This window comes from Chamaea fasciata, unplaced genomic scaffold (assembly GCF_029207755.1).
Source record: "Chamaea fasciata isolate MVZ Bird 193981 ecotype frontalis unplaced genomic scaffold, bChaFas1.0.hap1 SCAF_5, whole genome shotgun sequence".
In the NCBI taxonomy this organism is placed as follows: domain Eukaryota; kingdom Metazoa; phylum Chordata; class Aves; order Passeriformes; family Sylviidae; genus Chamaea; species Chamaea fasciata.
In genome coordinates this window covers 19695299-19720637 of record NW_027094090.1, presented here as the reverse complement: position 1 = coordinate 19720637, position 25339 = coordinate 19695299, and the positions used below count along the sequence as shown (strand labels likewise).

Genomic DNA, 25339 nt, shown 5'->3' with positions numbered 1-25339 from the left:
AAGATAATGTTAGCTTTTCTTGGTAGTGGAGAAATAAAGAACTCTTAAAGTAACTGAAGACCTTGATGCATATGTTAGCAAAGACAGAAGTACTGCTGTGCCATCAGCAAATGGCAAAGACAACATCAGGTTGGTCAAGAAGTTTCTGTGAAAAGATCAAATTCTGCAGAAATGGCTCCAAGTGGCAATAGAAATCATTAAAAGAACTTTGAGGTGAAAGCAGACTTTGCAGCAGAAGCAGCTGCTACTCCGAAGGGAGAGTTCCTAAGTTTTTATTTCCTATTCCTACTGGTGTTAAGCAACTCAGGTGTAAGAACCCAATTTCTGTTTGCCTTACAAGAGAAATGTAAATACATTCTGCATGTACATGAAATGTGTTGTGACAAATAAAGGTTGTGAGGTTTTTTTTTACACAATAATGGTCTTATTTTGCCCATACGTATTCCCAGATGTATAATCAGTACTGAAAATACTATTTTCAGTAAATGGATCTGTATGAAACTAGTATTGGAGGTACGTTTCATGTGATATTAGCTGCTGGTATAGTTCTTTTGGAAGCTAGTCAGTGCACAGACGCTAATCTTTCTCCCATTTTGTGAACCTGGAGTTGTCACAGAGCTAATCTGACTGTACTACTGCCACCAAACTATTTCTTAATAGCTTCTTGGATTTTACCAGACATCTCTGCTTTATTCTGAAGGACAGGATTTCAGTTCTTAAGTACAGCTGCATTTCTCAGCCTGATTTTAAAAGCCAAAGTCAGACTGATGGTCATGAAGCATATATATCTTTGAGTTAGACAGGGAAGTTTGAGTTAACAAGACTTCCAATGGGATGTATGGGGATCACATGCTTCCTGACTATTTTAGACTTTTAAGTATTGGTCTTTATTGCATTAAAGACTCGCCAAATGTTGAATTTTGATAATGTGTTAATGTGGGCCAGATGTGGTTCACAACTTCCTTTCTCGATTATTTTCTTTTTTTAAAAAGGATATCACTGAGGTGCATGCTAATGTGTCAGAAGATGCACTTTGTTCTTGATTGGGAATTACTGGGCATATGAGCTGGGTGGGAATCTTTGAGTTTCCTCCTTTCTGATCTGCTGTTCAAAAGTGAATGGCAGATGCTTCTGGTTTGTTACAGCTAAGGGTCTCAAAGAATGAGGCATCTGTTAGATGCTATCATTCACTGGATCTTGGTATAAAATAGCCATGTATTTTGACAGACCCTGCAGGGACCACAGAAAAGAATAGGGACTCAAAACACCTGCTGTCTCTGCTGATTAATTCTCCATCTCCTGCTTATGCTGGTGGCAACTGGTTGTATAAGCCAAACAATACCAGAAGCAGTTTCATGCACAGCAGCACTTAAAATCTCCTCCTAAGTCTTCATAAGAATTCAGAAACCTGAGCTGGAGAAAGATCAAGAGAGGAGGACTTCCATTGTACAGACACTCTTTGAAACTTCATGGAGTACCACTTAATGACCAGCTCTTGTGCACAGATCATTTGCAGCCTTTGGAATAGTAACATCTGAAAAACTGCATTTTCACCTAGCAACCACCTGCAGCTCTGAGGCATGGGACTGATGTATACTTTTTAGCTACCAGGAACAGCATCCCACAAAGGAGGTGAGTGGGGACAAGGAAAGTGTTTTAATGATTCATCATTTTTGTCTGCTGCTGTTTTACTCTGTAATGGGAGCTCCTTTATGTTTAGCCTCATTACTTTTCTAACCAGGAGTTTTCTAGTTTGTGGTCTGCTTCATGAGTAAGCAATGAGGTGCATTTCCCTGCAAAGTTAGAGTGATCCAGGCATGCAGCTCTTAGACTCTTCATTGAAGCATTTTGAATATGCTGTTGTCTTTGAGAAGCAAAGTAGACTGCTGGTGAAACAAATGAAATGCAAGGAAAGGAATTGCTCAGGTCCTGCTTGAGAATTTGGTTCTTGGTTTTGCCACGCAATGTCTTGGGAGCTCATGCTCCTGGGGAGCAGGTAAAGTTTCTTGCTGTGTTTGCATGGTGCCAGCAGCCGTGAGGCTCTTGTAACACCTAATCCACTTCAGTCTGATACTAATGAGAAATTCACTATGACTATAACATTGTTATATCACAGCTGATAATAGTAAAATTGTACTGCTTGAAAAACCATGGGCATTTAGTCTGCGGCGGCCTGGGCCACAGCAGCTTTTTTTTAGGGGTTTTTAGAGTCCCATTTATACATGATAGTTCCTGCTGCCAAGTTGTATCACCTTGGCATGTGCCCAGACATTTTGCTGTTCCTATGTAACTCCTTACATTTTTGGGTTTGAGCCAAGTTTGACTTTTCTTTTTCATAAAAATGGTAGTGCACTACTGTAAGGAGAAAAAATACAGCCAAGAAATGTATTTAGGAAAACATAAACTCAAGTTTTCTCTAAAGCAATAGATGCAGCAAAGTGCTGCAGGCATGGTCCATGCACTAGCACTGACATGGCCACAGAGCCATCATTGCCTGGAAAACTCTGCTCAGCCAAACTGATGGCTGCATGTGGCTGTCATCTCTTGTCTGTTGTTCTCCAGCCGTAAAACAGTAACAAAGCAGCCTTTGTGAGGTAGTTGTTTAGGAAAGCCTGATGGTGAGCTCTGCTGTGAGGGTTATGAGAGCGTCTGCAGGAGGTCATGAAGCTTGGGCTTCTGGGGCTGGGAGCCAGCCCTTCTCCATAGTGACCCTGAGGGGAGGCTCGCCAGCACTGTGGGGGCAAACCCTGATGGGGGGAGCTGCTTCCAGCAGCAGCTCTTGCCTTGGCCCTGCCTGAGCTGCAGCTCCTCAGCACCTGCAGCCGTGTCCCTGGCCATGAGTCCCACCAAACCACCTCCACTCGCAGGCTGATGTCCCAGTCTGGGCTGTCCCCATCCCCAAGGAGGTGCCCCACACCCAGGGCTGGGGCTGTCCCCACTTGCCCCTGCCATCTGCCCTGACCTAGATACAGTGGTTTACAATAAATCGGGGTCAAATTGAAAGGATGTGTTGGCAGTGCTCCATAATAAATGGAATGAATACATATTTCTGTGCCGTTGGCAAAGCTACTGTAAGTTGCTGTGAGTGTGCATTTGGACTAAGTGTCATGACAACATCATTCATTAAATTTTTCATACATGATGCATTTGTGCAAAAAGTAATGATTAGGTAGGAAAGAAAATTACTGCAAGAGAGCACAGATTTCCTTTAAAAAAAGAAAATACAATGCAGGAAGATTTTTTTGACGGGATTACTAATAGTGTAAATAAACAATCAGACTCATCAGAAAAGTAAAACCTCAGCAGTGAGAACACTGTGAACACTGACAGCAAGTACTGCCTGCTGGCAGAGTGGGAGGGCTAGGTCACCAGGCACACATACAAACTCTAGGTCTCATGTCACCTTACAGACATCAAACATGACTCCCCATATGGCTTTCAAGCACTCTGGTACTGCTTTGCATTCAGATTACTGAATTTTCAGAACAGATGTGAAACTATGGCCATACGAAAATGAGTGAATATTTGGAGACTCAATGAAATGAGTGTGATTCTTTTAATGAACAGTTCACTATAATAGAATTACTTTTTCTACTCAGTATTGCCATTGCGAAGTCTTTAGAACAGAACATTAACTGTGTTTCCATAGGTTTCTCAATGGGTTTTATGGCCTCTTATGCTTTATGGCTGGATTAGTGGTTATGATCACCTGGATTTGATATGATTAATGTTATGAACTTGCTGCATGTCTTCCAGGTTTTGCATTGCTTTCCATAACTAGTGTTTGGTATCATTAGAGTAATTTGAGACATAAATTATTTAGTTGCAGGGGAAATTCCCTGTATGCTGTAACCTCAGATCTTAGCAGCGGGGTAAGCATGACTTTCCATGAGAAAATGCTCAGGAAAGGCTGAAGGGCTAAGCCGAGCAAGCAGAGAGCATCACTGTGTCCCACACACTGGCTTGCCTTAATGTATCAAATTCATACCAGTGGATGCCTGAGGACCCCCTTAGGGCTAATAAAATCTTCTCTAATATGGTGGTGTGACATCCTCAGCTGGTTCATACATCCTTTGTGATCAACTAGGAGTTTTAAACAAGACTAAATCTCTCTCTTCTTGTCCAGAAATGTTAGACCTTAGTAAACATGGGCATGACAATAGGGCTGGTTGTAAAGGGCCTCAACCATAAATGGTCTTTTTCTCTTGGAAAGGAGAAAAATTAAAACTTTGAAGTAGGCAGAATTTGAAGCACCAATTCCCCTCATTTTTCTGTGTTTGTTTTATCTACTCTAGCAGTATTCCAACCAAGAAAATCAAATACATCTAATCCTCAAAGAAAGAAGTAGCCAAATGAATGTCCTCACGTGTGGCCATGGACCCAATCTGGCTTCTTCCACCGGAGTGTTGGAACAGAGTTGCCGTGTGAGGACTTGAGGAAGCACAGGGACAGAAGTTGTTTGTTTCCTTTAAAGATTGGCATATGTATCTGCAGCATCCCTTGGTGAAGCCAAGATATTAGGTTGAGGTTGCTTTTTTGAGCCAACCCTGTGGCAGGGAAAATACCTCCCATACTCAATGCTTTTTCAACATCATGGACCAAAACCAAGCATTTTATAGAATGTTGTGAACTTGGTCTGTGGTCTGTGTATGTTGGCCACCTTTGTCAGTTTTGCTCATGTAAAGGTCTGCCATAAGACACTGACATCAATAGGATGTATTCTAACACTCAGCATAAGCAAAACAGGCAGAATATTGCCTGCCAGGGCATAGTCATGGATCATGGAAACTGTCTTTGCCTTCCTTAGGTACAGAACCTGTCAGTAACTCCAGTACCTCTGTTTCATTTTGCTAGAATATCAGGGGGAAAAATGCTACTCAGCATGAAGGGAAACACATAGCATTTTCTCTGGATGTTTCTAAAAGTAGTTTTCTCTCTCACCAAACAATTCAAAGGTCTCCTGTCCCAATACATTTAACATTAGTAATGCTGTAGTAGATATGTAGATGTAACAAGGCTTATGGGGAGTGGCAATAGCTTTTATCACTTTTATCACAGAGATGCAGGAGCAAAGGAAAAAAGCTGAGGAAGCTGTCAGGCAAACATGCACCTTTTATGGTATGAAACTAGAGCTGCAATCAGAAATCCTTTTTCTCTGAATGCTCCAGTCTAATTTCAAAATACCTTTCCCTCTAAACTATTTGCTTCTCTATGGTTTCCGTAATGAAAGGAGCCTCTTGTGGAGACAAGTTATCAATCTTTGATCACTGCAACCAGCATGAAACCTTTAATGCTATTTAGAGAATGAAAATGGATCCTAAGACCAAAAAAACCCATCAGCTTCTCCAGTCTAACTGTAAATTTAATTATTTCTCTGGCTGTGCCTCCCTGAGCTTCATATACTAATTAGAAGTAAACCATAGTTTTAGAGATCATTTACGTACTATTTGATTTTGGGCTATTTCTAAATGATTGCTCCACATCTTTTTCTTATTTACTCAGCTCTTTTTGTTGTGTAGCTATTTAGGATGGATTCACCCATTTCACTTCCCAGTAGCTCCACTGGAAGAAAATGGTTGCTCTGGAATGAAGGTAAAGGGCTGTGAAGACCAAGTGACATAACATTTCACAGGCAAGCCTCACAGTCTGCACCCAGATTAGCAAATGGGTGCTGAAGTCTGAAGTCTCAGACCCTCTAATCCTGGCCTGCTGGCTTAGGGGCTCTGCCAAGGTATTGAAATCCAAATAGAGTTTAATCATTAGGGTGGAGACTCCTTTATCAGTGAATTTCTCTTCGAGATAGCATAATAGAAACCAAATGTCTTTGATGTCAACAGAGGCAACTGTGCAACATAAGCCATCACAGAAAAAGAAGGAGCCTGCTATCTGCCCCAAGGCTCAGAGAAAGAGAAGATATGTTTTCTTCCCTATCTTTTTGTATAGCACATTGCGTCTATGCTTTCTCTTTAAAGACTGATCTGTGGTTTGTTTGGTTTTTGGCTTTTTTAAATTGAATTCTCCCCCTTTGCAGAGAATTTAAAGCCTTTCATGAATACCAATGGGGGTTTCCCACAGAACAGAAGGGAGGGCATGAAGTGGTTGATTCTGTAACTCTCAGGCTTGCTGTGGTAGTGGTTGTGGCAATATGAATCTTTCTTATGGGAACAATTGCTGAGGTTTTACAGATTTTGCAGGCCCAGCATCAGTGTTACAGGAAGGCACTAAGCATTCACCATTAAAGTGCATATAAAAAGATTTAATAAGAGTACAAGTTGCAGAATCCACTTACTTTTACAAAACTGTTTTAGATGTCTTAGACAAAAAGACAGTATTTACAGAGATACCATCCCCACATGATAACAGAGAGAAAATCATAAAGGCTCAAATCAAAAAGTACTGTCTGTGAAGCCATTATCCCATTTGAAATCTCGACCTGCCCATAATGATCCATCTAATGCCTGGCATGGACCTGCCAGTTGTCTGCCACAGTGCCGTGCTCCTGCTGTCTCTCGAATTCTTCACTCCTCACACCGAGGTGTGATTTGGCTAAGCAGCTGTAGTCAAAACAGGTTACACATAAGGCCAGTTGCTTCATTCACTGAACCTTGAAAAATGTTTTGAGTTCCTTGATATATGAGGAATACTGAAAAAAAGTAGATTAGTGGCAGCTGCAATAGCAAGTGTGTCTTTTGTCAGGATAGGAAGGTGCCTTGAAGACTTCAAAAGGCTCCCTTTTGTGGTTATCCTTGTCCAAAAGGTGTGGGTTAGGTAATATCTAAAATAAGGAGAGTGAAAAAAATATATATTCACACTGTCAGTGAGTAATCCTTAGCCTTTAAGCACATAGCTCATGGTGCAGAACAGAAAATAACTATTCCCATCAAATATTTGCATAGCTGTCAGGTAAAAATCATATACCATACCCTATGAATGGACACACTGGTTTGTGAAGCAGTTACTCCTGTAGTTTGTAATTGCCACAGTTAAAAATATATTTTCTCAGAATCCCAAGAAGTTTTTGAATATTGTCTATTTACACATTAGAGTTCAGGACACAACTATTTGTTTTGAATAAAGTTTAGTACACACCTCTGTACTTGAATTAAAAAGTTTCAAAATGTTTTTAGTTAGAAAGCCCAAAATAATAAATCTCTTTCCAAAACTATGCTAATATAGAAACCTAAAGCTAGGATTTATCAAGAAAATACATTTTCTTTTTGAAATTTTAATTCCATTCTACAGTCTTAAAAACAATATGAATCCTGGTTTGGACAGAAGTTTGTAAGCAAAAAAAAAAAGCTGCCAGGATTCTAATGATTGAAAGCTCAAATTCATGTCCAGGGTGTAACTTTGACTATTTCTTTGCTTTCTTTGACAAGCCTTTGGTTTCACCAAGAACATTTGCAACAGGAATATTTGCTTTGATTATTTAGATTTAAATACGTATTCAGTGTCTGGAATGAGATTACATTTTACCATCAAGGTGTGCCAGAGTAGGTTTACACTGGATATGAGGAAATATATCTTCATGGAAAGAGTTACCAAGTATTACAACAGGCTGCCCAGGGAAGTGGTTGAGTCATGTTCCTTGGGAGTATTCAAAAGACATGTAGGTGTTACATTTAGGGATGTGGTGTACTGGGACCTTGCAGAGTTAGGTTTATGGCTGGACTTGGTCATCTTAAAGGTCTTTTCCAACCTAAATGATTTTATGAATCTATGAATGATTTTATGTATCTACATTATTCAAGAAAAAAAAATTATGCAAATGCCAGAGGGAATCTTGCTAAGAGAAGATCTGGCCATAATATCTAATTCGGGTATTTGAAGCACATCTGTGTGTTTTTGAAACATTACAGAAATTATTTAAATTTTGCTTATTCAACAAAGCGTTTAGGCTGAAGTTTGCCTTTTAAACAGGAGCTTCAGGTCTGCTGCTTCTCATGGTGTTGAAGTGAATCAAGCCTGGCCTGCCATGTGTTGTGAAAATATCAGATGCCAAGAGCATTTCCTGCTGGTGGCTGGGATACATAGAAGTTAAATGCGAAATACTGCCAAGCGACTTAAAAGGGATGGGCTCCCGGCATGCTGGAGTCAGCAGAGCATTCTCCCGGGGTTTTACTTGTTTAACTGATAGAGCTATCTCTAGTGGCAGCTAGAAGCCAGACACGATTTTCAAGACTTAATGTGTTTCTGTCTTATCTTGATGATCACTACTTGGCTACAGACGACAAAGAAAGAATCGGGGAGGGGGAATAGACAAGGTGACGATGTTTACTTTCTCACCGGACTACAAATAGTTGGTATGTAATGTTTACTTGAAGCCCAAACAGATGTTGCCCTGTCTCCCTATGAGAGTTCGAGTCTACTTGTATTCTCTCATGTCCGCAGAGGTTTAGAAACAATTCAGCGAGCTCTGTGTTTAACTTCACTTTTTATTTCATTTGGAGCTGTTAGTGACAGACAATACATGACAGGGGACTCGGTTATGATAGAAATTTGATGGAAAACCAGCATCAGCCCAGTTGCTGAAAGACTGCAAAAGCAGCTTAAGTCTAAAAGAAAAGAGGAGCTTTTCTGTGTCAGAAATTGTGCCTGAAATATACGATACTCCATTTGTCAAATAGTCCTTTCTCAAAATTAAATCAGAGCAAAATGAAATTGAAATCCAGTAAAACTGACTCAAGATTAAAAAGAAAGATATTAGGCAAAGCAGCAAAAGCAAACCAATACCAACCAAGGAATAAAAATACTCTACGACATTTAATTTTTTACCTGGGGGAGAACAGAGAAGAAGGCTATTACCACTGGCTGTTTGTGGAAGATGCTCATCTGGTATATTATCATTAGTGTAAGACCCTAAATTCAGACAGGCTGTATTTTACTCCCACCTGAAAGCCATTATTTGGAATTTTTGCTTACCCCTGGAGCAAAACCAACAACACTATTGATCCTGCCATGGTTTTTATGGCTGAAAAACAAAAATCCACTTTCTTAACAACAACCATGCCAGCATTTCTGTCCTATTTTCAGCCACCTTGAAAGCAAACAGCTTCACACAGCATTTAACCAATGTGGTGTTCAGCATAAGGCCCTGATGTGCAGCACACAGGACATGGCCTAAATGCAATTTTGTGAGTGTGCCATTAGTAAGTCAGTACTGGATTTCACTTTTGCCTCTCAAATCACTTTACACAAATTGTCCTGCTCTGCATTGACAAAGCATTGCTGGGCAGGACCTCCAAAAGCTGAATGGGTCAATGAACATTGTGATGTCAAAGCTCAGATTTGTATGCCTGCATTAGCTGCTAGCTGGTTAGCAAGTCACATCATCTTCCTGTGTCCTTTTTTTGGCCCTGACTTGGCCTCCTTAGCAAATGCTACTTACCCAGTTTTTGTTTAGTATTCAGCACCCTTGTGCTTTAAGTGATGCCCTTGGGATCTGTGTGGGTATTTACATGCCCTCTCCCCACTCCTGTAGCATCTGAACACTTCATATTTGAACATGTTTAACTCCAGCATCACCCCACCAGTGTTAACCAGAACAATCCGTGTGTGCAGGAGTACAGTGCAGCAGGGTTAAAGCTTCCAGAAGAAATGCGGCAGACTCAGAAACAAGTTTGGGTCACCCAAAGCACTGATTTTCTCTTTCACTATTAAAATAAACTCTCAGTTAATCAACTGACAGTAAAAAGGCCAGCACTCTTTGAGCATGCCAAAGCAGTGAGCATGTAACAATTTCCATTACAGGTTTATAAGGAAATACAGTATTTCAGTCCTTTAAAAATTGAACCAATGCTAAAGCCATTGTGACAAATAAATTAATGACGCCTTTTCAAAGGCATTCAAAGGCATCCATGACTCTATCTCTGCTGTTTTACAAATACCATATGTGGCCTAATTATTTTTTTAATAAAGCAAAGGAAACATTATGAAGTAAATCCTGCACTGCAGATGTTAGTCCAGCAAAGCTTTCATCAGAGCAAGGACCACCTCTCCCCTGCCTTCCTGCATGATTACAAGCTTTGATCTTTGTCTGGGAGCCTTGCATGTCTGCAATGCACTCCAGTTAAAAATTACTCCAGCCAAATATTGCAACAAATGTTTAGGTTAAAACCAAAAATCCCTACATCTGCAAATTTCCTCTCAGCCCCCTGCTCTCTTTGAAGAAAATTTCAATTCTGTTTCTTAGTGGGTTCTGATGGGTGGCTCCTGGTTAATCTCTGTCTGTCTCCCTAGTAACAGTCAAACGAGAGGACACAGAGGTGGGCAGGGAGCAGCCTCCAGCCACTGTTCCTCTTATCACGGTCCATCAGCAGGTGTCCCTTGCTCATATCCTGGAACAATAAATAGAGCCTGTGGGTAAGGGAACCAGCACACAGCTTTCTTCAGAAGTCTCAAAGAGCAGTAGCTGGACTCCAGATTTTGAGATCTCTAACTGCATGCAGGCTCTGCAATTGCCATGATAGTTTGTTAAACTAATCTTTTTTTTTTTTTCACTTTAGTCAGTCTTTGTTCAAGCACCCTCTACAGACATATATCACTACAAACAGAAATACTGAGCCACCAGTTTTTGAGCCATCTGAATGTTTAGCTAGTGTGGCAAAAGTAAAACAGTTTACTGTGTTCACAAAATCTATCTGTGTGTATATTTGCTTGATGTTTTTTGCCCAGCATGAAATGAGCAGCTGAGTGTTGGCAAAAAAAAGAGAGAATCTATGGCACAGCAACATGGGTGCCACAGGTTATGCTTCTGCCAACATCTGCTGACCTGTAGCACTCTCCAACCAATGGCAATCTACTCTGCATGCTCACTTTTAATAACTGTTCTGCAAGACTCCTGCTAAAATTTAAAATTATAAAGGCTTGCTGTCAAACCAAGTTCAAAAGTAACATCTGCTCATGAAGGACATCAAAATAATTGCGCCTGAACAGAAGCACTGTCCCTTACTTAAAAGTGATCTGGGAGTGTAGTGAAAAGGATGTCAAATTGGTGAATTCCTTAATAAATTATGACACTGAAAATAGTACAGGGTAAGGAATTTGACCCACTTGAACCAAGTCACTTCCAGAAGAGAATCAAAAGCTCCCATAAATGATTCTCTTTCCTGACAGAAGATGGCTATCAAAAATTACTGAATTATGGATAATGATCTCGCTTTAGAACCACCCTTGGACCCAGTACAGTCATGGGTGCCAGCAAAGGCATTTAGGCACATTTTTCTCTTGAAACTGGGGACAATTCTTGAGTCTACCAAAAGTCAGCTTTTCAAAAGCAAAGCATCAAAAGATAGTTGGATGCCTCTAAGAGACTAAAAGAAACTTTAAAGCACAGGTCCATGGTGGCTCATAAATGACCTGCTCCCTGGGAAGCCTGGCAGGAAACTGTCTCAGAGGTACACATTTATTTCTAAAACAGTTCCTATGGAGACCAAGTTTGCCAGGAGAGGTATTAGCTCTTATTAGATGCTCTTTGTCTCACACGCTCTCCTTGTGCTTGCTTCTGTTCTGTCCATCAGTCATGATTCAGGGACCTCTCAGATCAGCCCCACTGGCTCACAAGCCAGCACACAAGATCTTGGGTCCAGCCAGAGCTCAGCCCAGCACAGGCCTGGCATGGGCAGGTTTTAGGCAGCGGGAAGGGGCACAACAGCCCTCCTCCTGCAGAGCAGCACCAAGGGCACAGCTGGAGACTCAGCAACCCCACATCAGCTGGAGAAACAACGCTGAGTCAGGTTTTAAGATGAATCAGGTTTCCTTGTAGGTTGTGAGACAGTCACTGAGGAAAAACACAGAGAAAAACATCTAAATAGTTGAGAGACCAAATACTCTTTCTTACTCTATGTTTTACACCATTTGGAAATCTGCATGTACTACCATACTCCACATGCAATAGAAAGGTTTTGTTCACCAGAGATCTTGCCACCTACTTTCAGATAGCAGTCAGATGAGAGAAGTATTACAAAAGAATAGGAAGAGAGGAATCTGATGAAGTTCATAGAATTACAAGACAAAGGGCTGTGCAGTTAGCTTGGCCTGGGCCTGCCTCTGCTTGGGTTAAGCAGCTTCGTGAAGTCGTCTCACTGCAAAATGGTAGCAAGAGCAGGTGTGGGAAAGTGCAGCCTGCAGACATACTTGCATAGATTTAGCAAGGACGGGACTTTTACTGAAGGCTCTAACTTCTTAAGAAATACATGGAGCACCTGTCAAAGGGAAACTATCATCAGGCCTAAGTCAGCCTGGTTAGGGATTCAGTTCCTCTGCTTTGAGGTGAGATAACAAATACAGAGAAACCACATTTTCTGGGGAAAAAACCCACCATTCTGGCAACAATGCATGAGAAGAAAAACTGACAGTTGTTTTAAATACATTTTTAGTTCCTGGGACCTTGCATGCTGTCATTTTTTCCTACTTATTTAAACAGACACTTTGATTTTACTAGTAGCTTAGAGTAAAAAAGGCAGCTAAGGAGGAATCAGTAGGTTTCAAAGATACTAGGATTAGTAACCTAACCTTTAAGTATAAACCTGTAAATTATATGTGATGCATTGTCTAAGTGTGCTACATCTCAGTATAAGCACAAAAAGCTATAGTTTCTGAAAGAATGTATTTCAATCAAGCATCAATAATACTAGATGACACACTATTATGAACATACTTATTTTAGCCTAATATCCAAGAGAGATATTTTACAGTAAATCCACCTACAAATTATTAATAGCTAAACATTTCTGCTAATAAATCATGTAACCAGATGTGGAAATAAAAATAAACACCCATAACTAACTGGGAAAAAAAAAATCATCAAATGAAAAAATCTCCACAAAATGCTTTCTTTAGATCTTCAGCTTTTAAAACTCATAATCTGACTTTTCTATTCATAATAGGTAAGCTATGCATTCATCAGATTCTCTTTCATCTTAATTGGTTCCCAGCTTCTCTATAGTGAAGAGCTGTACTAACAGTGATAACACCATCTTTTTGTGCTATGAACAGAAAAAGTGCACATCTGGTATCATTTGCTTTCATACACTTTCATGTAATTATAATTCATTAATAAATAGTTTAAATGCTGCATTATTTGAGCATTTTTAAATGCAGACTGCTTCATTCAAAATAATAAAAATGTGTAACTGTTTCTTTCCTGAGCAAACACTGATAGTCACAACAGTGCTACAAATTCCATTCTGTATTTTCAGGTGTCTATTAAAGTTGATAGAAGTTGGGGCCTTTAGCATTTCCCACAATAGGAATCCAAATTTCTAGTCAAAATACTTGGTTAATAGCAGATGTTTTATAGTGCTTGACAAAAGAAAGTGCCTCTTCTACATTGTAAAGCAGTGAAAGATACATGGGCCATTAGCACAAGCAAAACATTTTCACTTGATAAGTCAATCTGGGCTGTTTTTTTCTGTCATGTCAGCAGTGTCTGAAAACAAAGGAGACACAGAAGCCCCAGGAGACAGCATGTCTGCCCAACCCCGTTTCTGGGGGATCTCTTAATTTGCTTTTGAAAGCACATAGTGAACCTTCCAGGTGTCAAAATTTAATATGCCACATAGCATGCTGCAGCCGCTGACACCATGGACATGCCAAAGGCTTATTCCAAATCAGTGTTCTTGGGGAACATACATCTATACTTTTTCTCCACCTCCCTGGCTGTCACAACAATCCCTTGATTAGGCAATAAGACCTGGTCTTGTCTCAAGTGATTTGATAAGCAGTTGATAACCAACAGTTCATTAAGCTCTTGGGATATATAAGCCACAAGGTTTTCAGCATGCCTCTGCACTTGAGTGGTTTGACAGCTCCCTGTTCGGCAGCCCAGGAGCCACTGGAAGATGTTATTGATTGCAAAAATACTTGTTTTTGCTGTGAGTGGTTTACTAAGAGTGGCAACAGCCTTGGACATTGGATTATCAACGAAATGCGTAGTGATACCCAAGGAGATGGGCATGTGCCACAAGATTGGATATTCTGAAATGAGACTTCCCAACCTGATGGGACACACAAGCATGGCAGAGGTTATCCAAAAATCCACCACCTGGCAGCACCTTGCACACACAGACTGTCACCCTCATGTGAGGACGTTCCTGTGCTCCCTGTTTGCGCCCATCTGTTTAGATACGTAAGTATCACAGCACTGTACACAACTCCAGCCTTTATTTGCCAGAACAGGAATGAAATCAAATGCATGTTTATCATAATCTAAAGGTGATCTCCACTTTTTCTGAAGTAATTCTGTTAGCTTTTTGTATTCATCAGAAAAAAGGGTACTGAAAACTTGTTTCACTTCAACTTTAGTTTGCCTTGGGAACATGAATGGTGTTGTCAAAGGACATGTTTTATTTTGTTACAGCTGAACTTTATTCTTATTCATTTAGGGTTGAAGCACCTATAGTGAATAGAATCAGGCTCATACTGAAGCTTTTCTCAGGTTGCCATAAACGCATTTTTTAAATCCTAACTAAATATTGCAAGCTCAGTCCATACACAGACCGCTTGCATAATTTGCATAGCTGCTGCTTCTGGAATTATATTATTATTGAAGGATGTTAAATGTCAGCACAGATTATGTACTTTGCACAGGAATCAATGTTGCGATAGTTTCTGTTATCACTGAGCTAACTGACTCAGCCTGGTATTTCGTCCAACAACAGGTTCATCCATCCTTGTAGGAGTATGTGTGTTGCTGTCCGTGACAGCTGCGCCCCCGTGCTCCTCTGCCATGGCCACCCCTGGCCTGCCAGCCTGGACTGCGACCGATTCCCTGGAGATGAGGACACGTGCCTGGCACCTCTCACTAAGGACTATAAATACTTGCATAAAGGTAGCTCCAAGATGGTGGAGGGGAGGGTGGCCATACCCTGTGTTCCTGGGAATCAAGGAGATAGAAGGGACACTGTCCGCAGGCATTCTGTGATTTTGTAAATCGGTCAAGTCTATCACTACTGCTTCACGTGTCCATGCAGATGGGTGGCAGAGTGCCAGTGCTGGCAGTGCAGGCCGCAGCAGACCTCCAGTGCTCCAAGTCAGCAGTGCAGCAGGCTATGCTGTGATAGTGGAGGAAGGCAATCATCACCCTGCACAGCTGTGGGCAGCGTCATACACACAGCGGCACACCATGTTTGAATTGTTTTGAAGTCCTTTAATAGACTTATCAATGGCCCTTATCACAGATGCTTTTATGTATACGACTAGTTGGTTCTCAGATCAGCTCAGGAAAATTGAGATGATTTTATCTAATTTTCCTTAAAGAAACATGAGCTATCTTGGCATTAATGTTCAAATCTTCAAATGCACTCACACTTACTAACTCTATGGAAAAGAGTAAGATTAAGTTGCTGCTAGCACACCCAAATTCATATATATTCACAGGCTTAGTGCAGCTGAACCCAGGGTGACTGACAGAATCAGCCACCTAACCCTTACCACACACTGTAGTTGTGTTAAAAATTATACTGTATTTGTTACTTTATTTGTTGCTGATAGTTGATCTTGTCCGTCTGAACAAGGGCTGAATGTGCATGGAAAATGAAACTCCTTTTCATCTCTAGCCTTATTTTCAGAGAAGTGTGTTGACTTTTTACCTGTTATCACTGGCCCTGTATTTGATGTGTATTTTGTCTGTCACCCCTGTGGTTAAACAGTGGGTTCTCAGCTTTGACAGCAGAAAATTAAAACAAATTATTCTAAAAGATAACAATGAGAATTTGTAATTTCTTATCAGTTGTACCAAAGCCTACCTGCCAGACCTGCCCAGCAGTGGAGGAATTCTTTACACACAAAAGAGTTCTTGAAGTTTTCTGTGATAGTAACTTTGGTAAGTCCTTGCTAATGTACCTGGTGTTAAAGAGACTCTTCTTCTAAATGCTTTAAAAGTAGGATTACAATTAGTGACAGTTTCTGCAGGGATTTCAAAGGATTAAGAGTTCAGCTGCTAACTTAGCTTTAGGTTGGTTTTCAGAATAGGTTCTTTCTAATCTAAATATAAGGAGGATTTATTGTGCATGAAAGATTTATTAATGATCTGGTTTCCAACCAAATAGCTCCTCTGGTCCAGTTAGCTACAACATGCTTTATGGAAAATATTTCAGTCAAAAGCAGCCAAATAAGCAAGTTTGCCTTTTATTAGCGTTTAAATTGAAAGTAAAGCTTTGATGTTTTACCAGTATATGATGTATCTTTGCTCCTTTTGTGAACGAGTTTTTTGTGATACCTAACTTACTGAGAAGGAGACTCAGAAAATCCTATCAGTAAAAGGATTTCTTACCTCCTGTTGTCTTGTTGGAGTAAGGAGTGGAGTTTGCCCTAGAGACTTCCTGGAAAGCCCTTTGATGGCAGTGCAAAGATTTTCAGCGACTTTGGCTAGCATAAGATCTAGAAATACAGACAAATGTCACGCCAAAAAGTACTGATGGAGTCAAGTGGAGTAGGTAGATACCTATAACGAAAAGGGAATATTTAAAAGGGTGGTATCAGCAAACTATTTTTGCCTAGGGATTCCACACATAGACAAGGTGAGTTTCAGGAAAATTGCTTGGGCAATTGCTGGGCAGTTTTGTGATACAAGAACAAGACCAACAGCTTACGATATGTAATCACCCAAAGTCTGATATAACATGGTGATGGTAAAAATAAATTACTGACACTTGTGAAAATATTTTTTCCAAGTCACCTAATTCAATGGGAAAAAACCCTTTACTACATAAAATTTATTTTTCAAAAATGTTTTACACTTCTGCTGGCACAGGCCTCACCATACTCTCTCAGCATAAATTATGATCGTATTTTTAAGGACTTACGCTGTTTTCACTGGTACTGTCTCTTACTACATTGGAGAAATGGTCTGACTTGCATTTCCTTTTCCTTTTTCCTTAGCTGTGAAAGTAAAGCTGTCCAAGAAGAGAACAGCATTCGAGGATCAACAGTATAACATTGAATGCCAGGTGGAATTCATTACCCAGGGCTCACTCTTGCCCTATGAAACTCAGAGTATGATACAACAGTGGCTGCTAATTAATGAAAAATGTATAGAGAGGATGGCTCCAACCCACCGTGCCATGGTATATCTCCTTGTGGGGAATATTGAAGAGGGCATCATTTTAGTGAAACAGGTTTATCGCTGGCAGAGGAAGGACTCCCAGCTGACTTTGGCTACTCAGAAGTGGAGATACCATAAATGCTTGTAAATATTTATCATATTGTTTGTAAAAAGATGATTATACCTCTCATGCCAAACCTATCTTGTAAATAGGAATGTATTATAAGTTGAATATAAAGCTTTAATTTCCTTTTAAATTGCGTTGTAAGTTGAACTCAAACCCCAGTGTTATCAGGCTTCCTTTTGGTAGTGTTACAGATACCCTCGTCCTGTTTCAACTCGGACAGCTATGGATAAATATTTCTTTGAGTCATGATTTTGAAAAATTGTAATATGTGCAAAAACCAGCATAAACCAGTTTCAAATCCAGCTGACTTTAAATGTAATTATCTACGCCACCCACTCTCTCCAGCTACCTAAACTTTCCCTTGCCTAATGCTTCATGAATCCACCTCATTTTCTCCCGTTGGAGTATTTTGAAAGGAGGCAGCCCTCTGCTGGTCGCTTTTGACGGAACCAGAGCGGAATAAAGAGAGGAATAAGTAACTAAACACGGGATGGTTTGCCCCAGTCGCAAGAAGATTTGACTACTGGGTGTCATAAATCAGGTCCCTGCCACTGAAAAGTCCCTTTTCATTTTCAGACACATTACTGAAGTTAATTTATAAAATTAAGCCGTTCTCCAAATGGTCTGCAGGGAACTAATGGAGTCAAAATATTAAAAAAATAAAATAAAATACAGTAAGCACATGATTTGCATCTTCATGGTCACTGCCATACACTGACATTAAAGACAACATGAAGACGGACAGAACTTGAGTTTTATAAATGTGTATAATAAACGCAGTCACAGGTGGCAATACATAAATTAAAAACTATTTCAATCTAGCGTCTATTACATTTTCTGGAAACAAATACGTGCAACATTTATGGGCAGTAGATTTCTAAAATTCGCACTTGTAATGATCTGGATACATTCTCCAAAAGCACGGGTTTGTATGATTACTGAATGTGATGACATCAGTTCCATCACTTTCTACCATGAACTGGGAAACTAGTAGAAACCGAGGGAAAGAGCGGTCAGTAATGGAAGAAGCTGCGTTCACACACGTGCCGGCTGCCCCGGCCCGTCAGGAGAGGCATCAGCGCCCGAGCCACGTCACTCTGCGGAAATGGAGGGGTCGTCCCTTCACTCCAGGTTCTTACTTTAATTTTCATTATGTCAGAGGATACCGCACAGCCCGGGGCTGTGGGTTGTTTCGCTCTTGGCTCAGTTCCACGCTAAAACCCTTCCAGCGGTGGGACTCCCGAGTCAGCGCCGATCCCCACGGCCGCCCCGGCCGGCTCCGCGGCAGCGGCACAGCGCGGCGGGCGGAGCTCCGGCCGCGGACCGAGGCGCGCTCCCGGCGCGCCGGGGCGGGGGTTGCGCTCGGCACGCCCACACCCGGGGCCGGGACGCGCCGCCCCCCGCTCCCTGCCCTCGGAAGGCGTCGGGCGTGAGCGGGGCCGCGGTGGCTCGGGGAGGGGCTGCCCAGGAGGCGGCCGGCGGAGCGGAGCGGAGCGCAGCGCAGCGCAGCGCAGCGGAGCGCAGCGCGCCCGGGGCCAGGGTACGCGGCCCCGCGGCCGGCAGCGCGCTGGCATCGGCTGTCTGCCTGTCAGCTTCTTTATCTCTCTGCAGCGTCTCTCTGGGGTTTTTGAAGCACAGATAAAGTTCTAAACCAAACAGATCCCTGTAACTGTGCTGCGCGTGTGTATGAAATCCTGTTGTTCCTACTTTGTGGCTTTGTAGCTGAGGCTGTCCCCCGCCGGTGTGTGGCCTCGCCGCCCGGGTAAGTCTGCGTGCGATGGAGGGAGGCGGCGGGCTGTGCTCGCAGCCTCGGCTGCTCCTACGGCCCGCCGGGCTTCGGGGAGCTGGGCGTACGCCCGCGCCAGAAATGCCGGCGCCCGGCTCTCCAGCACTCCGCCATTGCCAATCCTGCCTGCCCGCACCCAGTTTCGGTGGGGGCAGTTTTGTCAGAATCTTGAGTCCTTAATGTTTTTCTTTGATTTCGTTCTATAAGTACAAAGTCTAAAGTACAAAACTTCGTGCAAGCAGGTGTGCTCTGTATTTATATTCTCGCTATCTAGTGTAATAGTAACTGGTTTAAGTTTATTTCTGATGTGAAATACGTGTCTTGGGGTTTCTGTTCTGTTCAGTTGTAGCAATGGCTTCAGGAACAGCGCTGGTTTATGATGAGGAGATGACCACTCACAAACTTCTTTGGAGTGAGTAAGTCACTGCTGTTGTTTTCATGTATAGATCTTTATTAAGACTCGTGAGAGCAGTACCAAATAAATGCATTTTTGGTAAATCTAATAGGAAGTATCTGGTGATACTTCCTGTGATTTCCGAGTAAATAGAAAGTCTTTTCTTTAGGAGGAAAAAATACAATAGTCACAGTTTGTATCTCGGTACTGTAATGATTATCTGAAACTGGATTTGAGAAGCTGCAGGCATCGAGTCTGGGAGGCCTTAACAAGAGGATGAGGCATCTGAGTATTCCCCTAAATAATGTGTTTTAAGCTAATTAAATCGTTTATAAAGCTAAAGTATCGTTGACCCCGAAAAAGTATGTAGATACACTCACTCAGCTGAAATATGTCAGTTACATTCTGTCAGAAATTGGTGTACTGCTTAAATTTGCATAAATTAGAGGAGTTCCTTTGCAGTGCTCAGAGTAACAATCCATTGATGTCTTCTCTCCCAAACCTGCTTTTCCTCTGTTTACCTTCATTGTAACCTACAGCTTTTAATTGCAGCATTCCTTTGTCTGTAGTTAAGCATTGCAACTTTTCCTCTTAAGTGAGAGAGAAAACAAAAAATGATGCTATTGTATTGTTGGTTTGGATTTTTTTAAGATTTGTTTTTGCTTACATTTTTTAGAATCAAGTTCTGACTCAGTTCCAAAACAGAAAATGCTTAAAGATTTTTATTTCTTCATTTTTACTCTCATGTATTTCTCTTTTAGGGTAATGAATTTTCTTAAAATGGGGAGTTAAAAGCTAGGCTTTGTTAAGTGTATTAGTTACCTGTGCTGGTATAGTATTATAGTAATATAATTATTGCTTAATTTTAGTCCCATTTGTGATATTGAAGTGCCAAAAAGACTTTCATCCTCCTATGAGCAGCTTAGAAGTTACCGTCTTGTGGAAAGATGTGTCCATGTGCCTGCCAGAGAAGGAAGTGAGGAGGAGATCCTGTTGGTTCACAGGTCTGAAACTTAACTTTCATCCAGATTAATTCAATGAAACAGCAGATCTCATATCTCCAGATTATATTTTGATCCATTTGAAAAGAGTGTTCCAAAATTCAATGGCTTCTATTAATGTCAGTGGAAAATGTGTCATAATGTTGAGTATGGCATAGATGCTGAATTATGAATCTGCTATCCCACTAAACTTACATTCTCACTCTGTGGGGTTGTTAGCAATGGATGCTGATTTATACATAGGAATACAAGTAAACTTCTAAAAAAAATTATAGTTGCTTACTTAAGTGTTGTGTTAATCTCTTTTTCCCCTGCAGTTTAGAGCACTTGGAAGTGGCAAAAAGCACTCAGACAATGAATGAGGAGGATCTGAAAAGGGTCTCTGAAAATTATGATGCTTTTTTCTTTCATCCGGTGTGTAAGTTAAACTGCTTCCTCTATTGGGAGTAACAGCTATTTGTGTTACTGCAACTGAGTGGCATTTTTCTAAGAAGGGGAAGATTAAAAATACATTTTTTTGCTACTGATGTAGTCTCACATTTATTTATGATATTATCAATATCTGTTTCTAGTTTAGTATAATGCTGTAATTTAAATTGCTCGAGTGTCCTGTCATCTGTTTTGTAATTGGATCACACCGGTATAATGCACTGCTCAAATTTTAGCTCTATTTTTGTCACATAATGGCACTGTAGACCCTTAGTGACCTGCAAATCCCATTTTGGTAACAGCTGCTCTTAAATGTTGTACCATGAAACGGAGATTAAGTCTTCTGTGTTATGTTTCTGTAGGGTTTCATTCCTTATTTTCAAAGATATCAGGTTATTCCACTCAATACATCCCTCTCACATTTTTAACTGCTCCACAAAGAACATGCTCATAAAGATTATGGTGATCACTGGTAACCATGAGGGAAAGGAACCTGTGTTATAAAGTTCTGTTTCAGCTCTCTTCATATAGCTTCAGGGGAGTAGAATTATGTCAAGGCAGTTTGCTGTTGGGATGCTAAAGCATGTCATGTGTGCCTTGTTTAAGCTGATGAGTTTCTCTTTCTCAGAGCACTTACCGCTGTGCCAGACTAGCAGTAGGAGCAACTTTGCAGCTGGTGGATGCTGTGATGTCAGGAAGAGTGCACAATGGAATGGCATTAGTCAGGTAAGAAAATTCGTGAGGAAGTTTTCACCTAGCAAAATTTCTTTAGTTGTGAATAATTTATAAAATTTTGGTTCAGACCTCCAGGTCACCACAGCCAGAGAAATGCAGCTAATGGGTTCTGTTTGTTCAACAACGTTGCTATTGCAGCAGAATATGCAAAACTGAAGTATGGTCTGCAGAGGTAAGTGCATGGTTGACTCTTGAGAAGCTTTTCATATGTAAACAACAGTTTGACATTGTATTAGTTTAGATTAATGTCTAGAGCTTTCTGGGTGTCATGTTCCATTTGGTTCAGAAAAACATTTTTCATTTATACCTTCTGTTGATTAAGATGCTGTGGCTCTTCCTCTGAATGTTTTCTTTTACTGGTCTGTATAGAATCCTAATTGTTGACTGGGATGTGCACCACGGGCAAGGAACTCAATATATATTTGAAGAAGATCCAAGGTTTGAAGGATTTTTTTTCTTCTTTAATATAAGCTGTTTAAAGATTGCTTGTCTTTCTAGACAATAAGATTTCTTCAACTTCTAAAATTAGAATCTTGCAAAACATTCACCTTGCTATTTTAGTCTCTGTTTTTCATTTTTTATAAAATAGAAGGAAATATCTAAATCAAAATAAAATGTAAATCTGTTCTATTTTAAAGAACAACAGACAAAATAAACAATATGATTACCTTGGTTTGCCAGTACTCAGGTAGTACATCTGTTCTCTGTTCATGAATCTCTCAATTAAAGTCTTCAAGTAGTAGTTGGATAAAATACATGAGCTTTATTTTTTTTTAGGAAAAGCGATACAAGTAGGGTCTAGAAATAAGTGTGCTGTTCTGGAAATTCCTTGTATTTGATCTGTATGGAGTGCATGCTTACAAGACATTTTTAGCATGGTAATTTTTAGGTTGATTTCAGCATAGAACCTACTGTACCAATTTTCACAGTCTAAATCCTTTGAGAGAACTAAGGGGAAAGGATAGGATAGTTTTATTTTCTGCTGTCAGGCGATGCAGTCACCAGGTTCAGGATATAAAGTAATTTCCACAATCTTTTTGTCAAATTGTATTTTTATTTTTTTTTGTTTTCAGTGTTTTGTACTTTTCTTGGCATCGCTATGAACATCAGGAATTCTGGCCATCACTCAAAGAATCTGATTATGATGCTGTGGGTCTGGGAAAAGGAAAAGGTTTTAACATAAATTTGCCTTGGAATAAGGTAAATATTGTATACAGCACAACAAAGCAAGTGCAATAGCTTTTTAACTCATCCTTCATGTAACACTTTCTGAGTAAGTGCACTGCTTCACTTCCTTTGCAAATGTCTTACACAGTATATATCCTTCCTGTCAGGGTAATGTCTGCTGGAAAAATATGGCTCAAAATGTGATAATGTTTGAAAAATAAAAAGGAGAGAAAATTTTACCCACTCATTTTTACTTGAATATCTTGCCTAGCCATCAAGTCAAAAAGTGTTTCAGGAGACAGTTACATCTATCCTTGTTTAGCAAGAACTGAAGCTCATTAAGATTACAAATGGTGGATATTTATGCATGTTACTTAAATACAGGGCTTTTTACTGTACTTCATAAGATTCCCTCATCTTTAACTTTTCCTATCTTTCCCTAAAGTCTCAAAGAACCTTAGAAAATTAGTCATTCCAACTGGAAAACATGATCAGTGTTTCTCATATTTTTCAGGTTGGGATGGGAAATTCAGATTATCTTGCTGCGTTTTTCCATGTGTTGCTTCCAATGGCTTTTGAGGTAATTTTCTACTGCCAAGGAGTACTTACTGAGTGTTTCTTAAACAGATACCATTGAATATTTTACAGAAATGCAGTAATTGCCAGTAGCACAATTAATACATTTATTCTGCTGGTATGACGTTGCCTTGATCCACTGATTAGTATTTATGGAATTTTAGCTTTTAAATATTCAACATAATCATCTGCAGCTTCTCCAGCAGAAAGTAGCGTAAAAGGGTAATGTATTCAAGGAGAATCCTTCTGTGTGTTCATATTCTAATTGAAATAACAGCTGATCGTGGTACAGTCGAAATCCCATACAAAACTGAAAATAGGACATAAAGATGTGCTACTGCTGTCTCTCTTTTATAACAGTTTGATCCTGAACTGGTTCTTGTCTCCTCTGGATACGATTCTGGAATTGGTGATCCTGAAGTAAGTAACTTGGGGTCTTCGTGTTGTCAGTCGTAAATCTATTAGGAAAATATTCCTGGTGTTTTAATGTCCTGCGATTGCTAAGTGAAATTCACTTTGATCAAGCTAAAAATAAATGCTTAAGTCTTCCAGCTGACCCAAGTTCATTAAGCATTACAAGAAGGCATGTAAAGACAGATTATCCCATATGTGTAATTACTGTGTTATTTTTTTTTTCACCTTCCTTAAATGCAGTGGGTTCAGCATTCTGTTTGATATAATGAGAGATAAGTGTTACGGTATTCCATCTCAGACTTGGGTCCTTCAGATTGTTTGTTTGGGTTTCTTACCAGTGTTTCTGTATCAAGATGTCATCTCTTAAATTTTTTTCTTTGGTTTAGGGTCAGATGAATGCTACTCCTGAGGTCTTTGCCCACCTTACCCATTTCCTGATGCAGTTAGCTAATGGAAAGCTGTGTGTCATCTTAGAGGTAAAGACTTTTGAAATGTACTCCCAGGGGAAAGGTCTTTGTATTAGAGCCATTTAGGGCAAACTAGAAGCTAGTAAGCAAAACTTCTTAACAAAATAATTTCATTTTTTTATCTTTTTTTGAGTACCAGGAATGCAAGAATGGTTAAGATTTGACAGTGCTCTTACACTTTAGAGTTTTGAAACAAAGGAGCCATATGCTCATCATTCAAAAAAACATATCTTCTACAAATCTGTTCAGTTCTTGTGAACAGTGATTAGTCTACTGCTCTTGGCAGTCCCAAACTCATTTAAATGTATTTAGTGAATAGGCTCTATTACCAATGTTTTTACTAGTGCATTTTACGCCAGGAGACTTTAAAACCTTTAACCTAAATATATTCTTACTTAGTAATGCAGCACTTAGAAAATTCCCTTTTTGATTTAATGACTGTATGCAGGCTCTTTAGGAACTCTTTCTTATTCTTTTTTTAAACAATAAAACGTTTTCTCCTTTTGAAGTCTGGACTTCAACTCCCTATTTCTGCTGCATGTTAGAAAAATAGTGGCTTTTCAGGTAAATAAGTGTGTGGAATTACTGCTGCCAACAAGGTCTTCAAGAGTGAGCTGTTTGATTCACTTGACCTCTTGTTTTGCATGATCTTTCTTCCATCATCCTTCTCTCTAGCAGATTATTACAGATACTTTTGTCTATTAGCTGAAGTGCAAATAAGCATTCACTCCTACCACAGATGGTGTGACTGCTCCATAGGTGATAGATGGCTGCCTGCATGTCACCTAGCTGTCTTAAATCCACCTTGTTCTCCAAATTCTACCAAACTATTAGGCAACCACATATTAAAAGTGTCAGGCTGTGGGAGATTTCTCTGGTACAGCCATTTTCAAGGACAATGATAGCATTTGCCTTCTACAGAATGTTCCATAAGGATTGTTGAAGATGGGAATGGATAACACGTGTTTTAATGGCAAAGTAATGACTGATTTCTGAAGTTGAACTATGACAAAGTGAGTTCAATCATGAGATGCCGGTGAAGTTCAGCAGGTGGCTACTAACTTACTGTTTTCATATTGAAAAGTCATTGACTTTGATATACTGGGGTATCAATCTCTTTCCGTAAATACAGATACATTTCAAAAGGATAGTTTATTTTCTGTGTTGAAATTCAGAGAGATGTTAAAAGTGCTCGTCCC

At 40.2% G+C, this 25339-nt stretch overlaps 2 protein-coding genes across 2 annotated transcripts in view; both read left to right on the top strand.

The window, feature by feature from the left end:
* Positions 1-13841: 13841 nt before the first annotated feature.
* Positions 13842-17192, top strand: LOC136290138 (secreted frizzled-related protein 2-like). Its single transcript, XM_066184553.1, has 4 exons — positions 13842-14128; positions 14661-14830; positions 15731-15823; positions 16882-17192. Exons 1-4 carry the CDS (start codon positions 13842-13844, stop codon positions 17190-17192), a joined length of 861 nt encoding a protein of 286 aa, XP_066040650.1.
* Positions 17193-18649: 1457 nt separating this feature from the next.
* TUBGCP6 (tubulin gamma complex component 6) overlaps positions 18650-25339 on the top strand; it is a 40424-nt gene continuing 33734 nt past the window's right edge. Inside the window, 11 exon segments of the mRNA XM_066182967.1 lie at positions 18650-18933; positions 19301-19373; positions 20221-20355; positions 20670-20766; positions 21410-21507; positions 21584-21688; positions 21886-21954; positions 22590-22716; positions 23198-23263; positions 23620-23679; positions 24060-24149. Of these exon segments, the coding sequence (XP_066039064.1) occupies positions 19309-19373; positions 20221-20355; positions 20670-20766; positions 21410-21507; positions 21584-21688; positions 21886-21954; positions 22590-22716; positions 23198-23263; positions 23620-23679; positions 24060-24149 (912 nt within the window). The 5' untranslated portion in view covers positions 18650-18933; positions 19301-19308.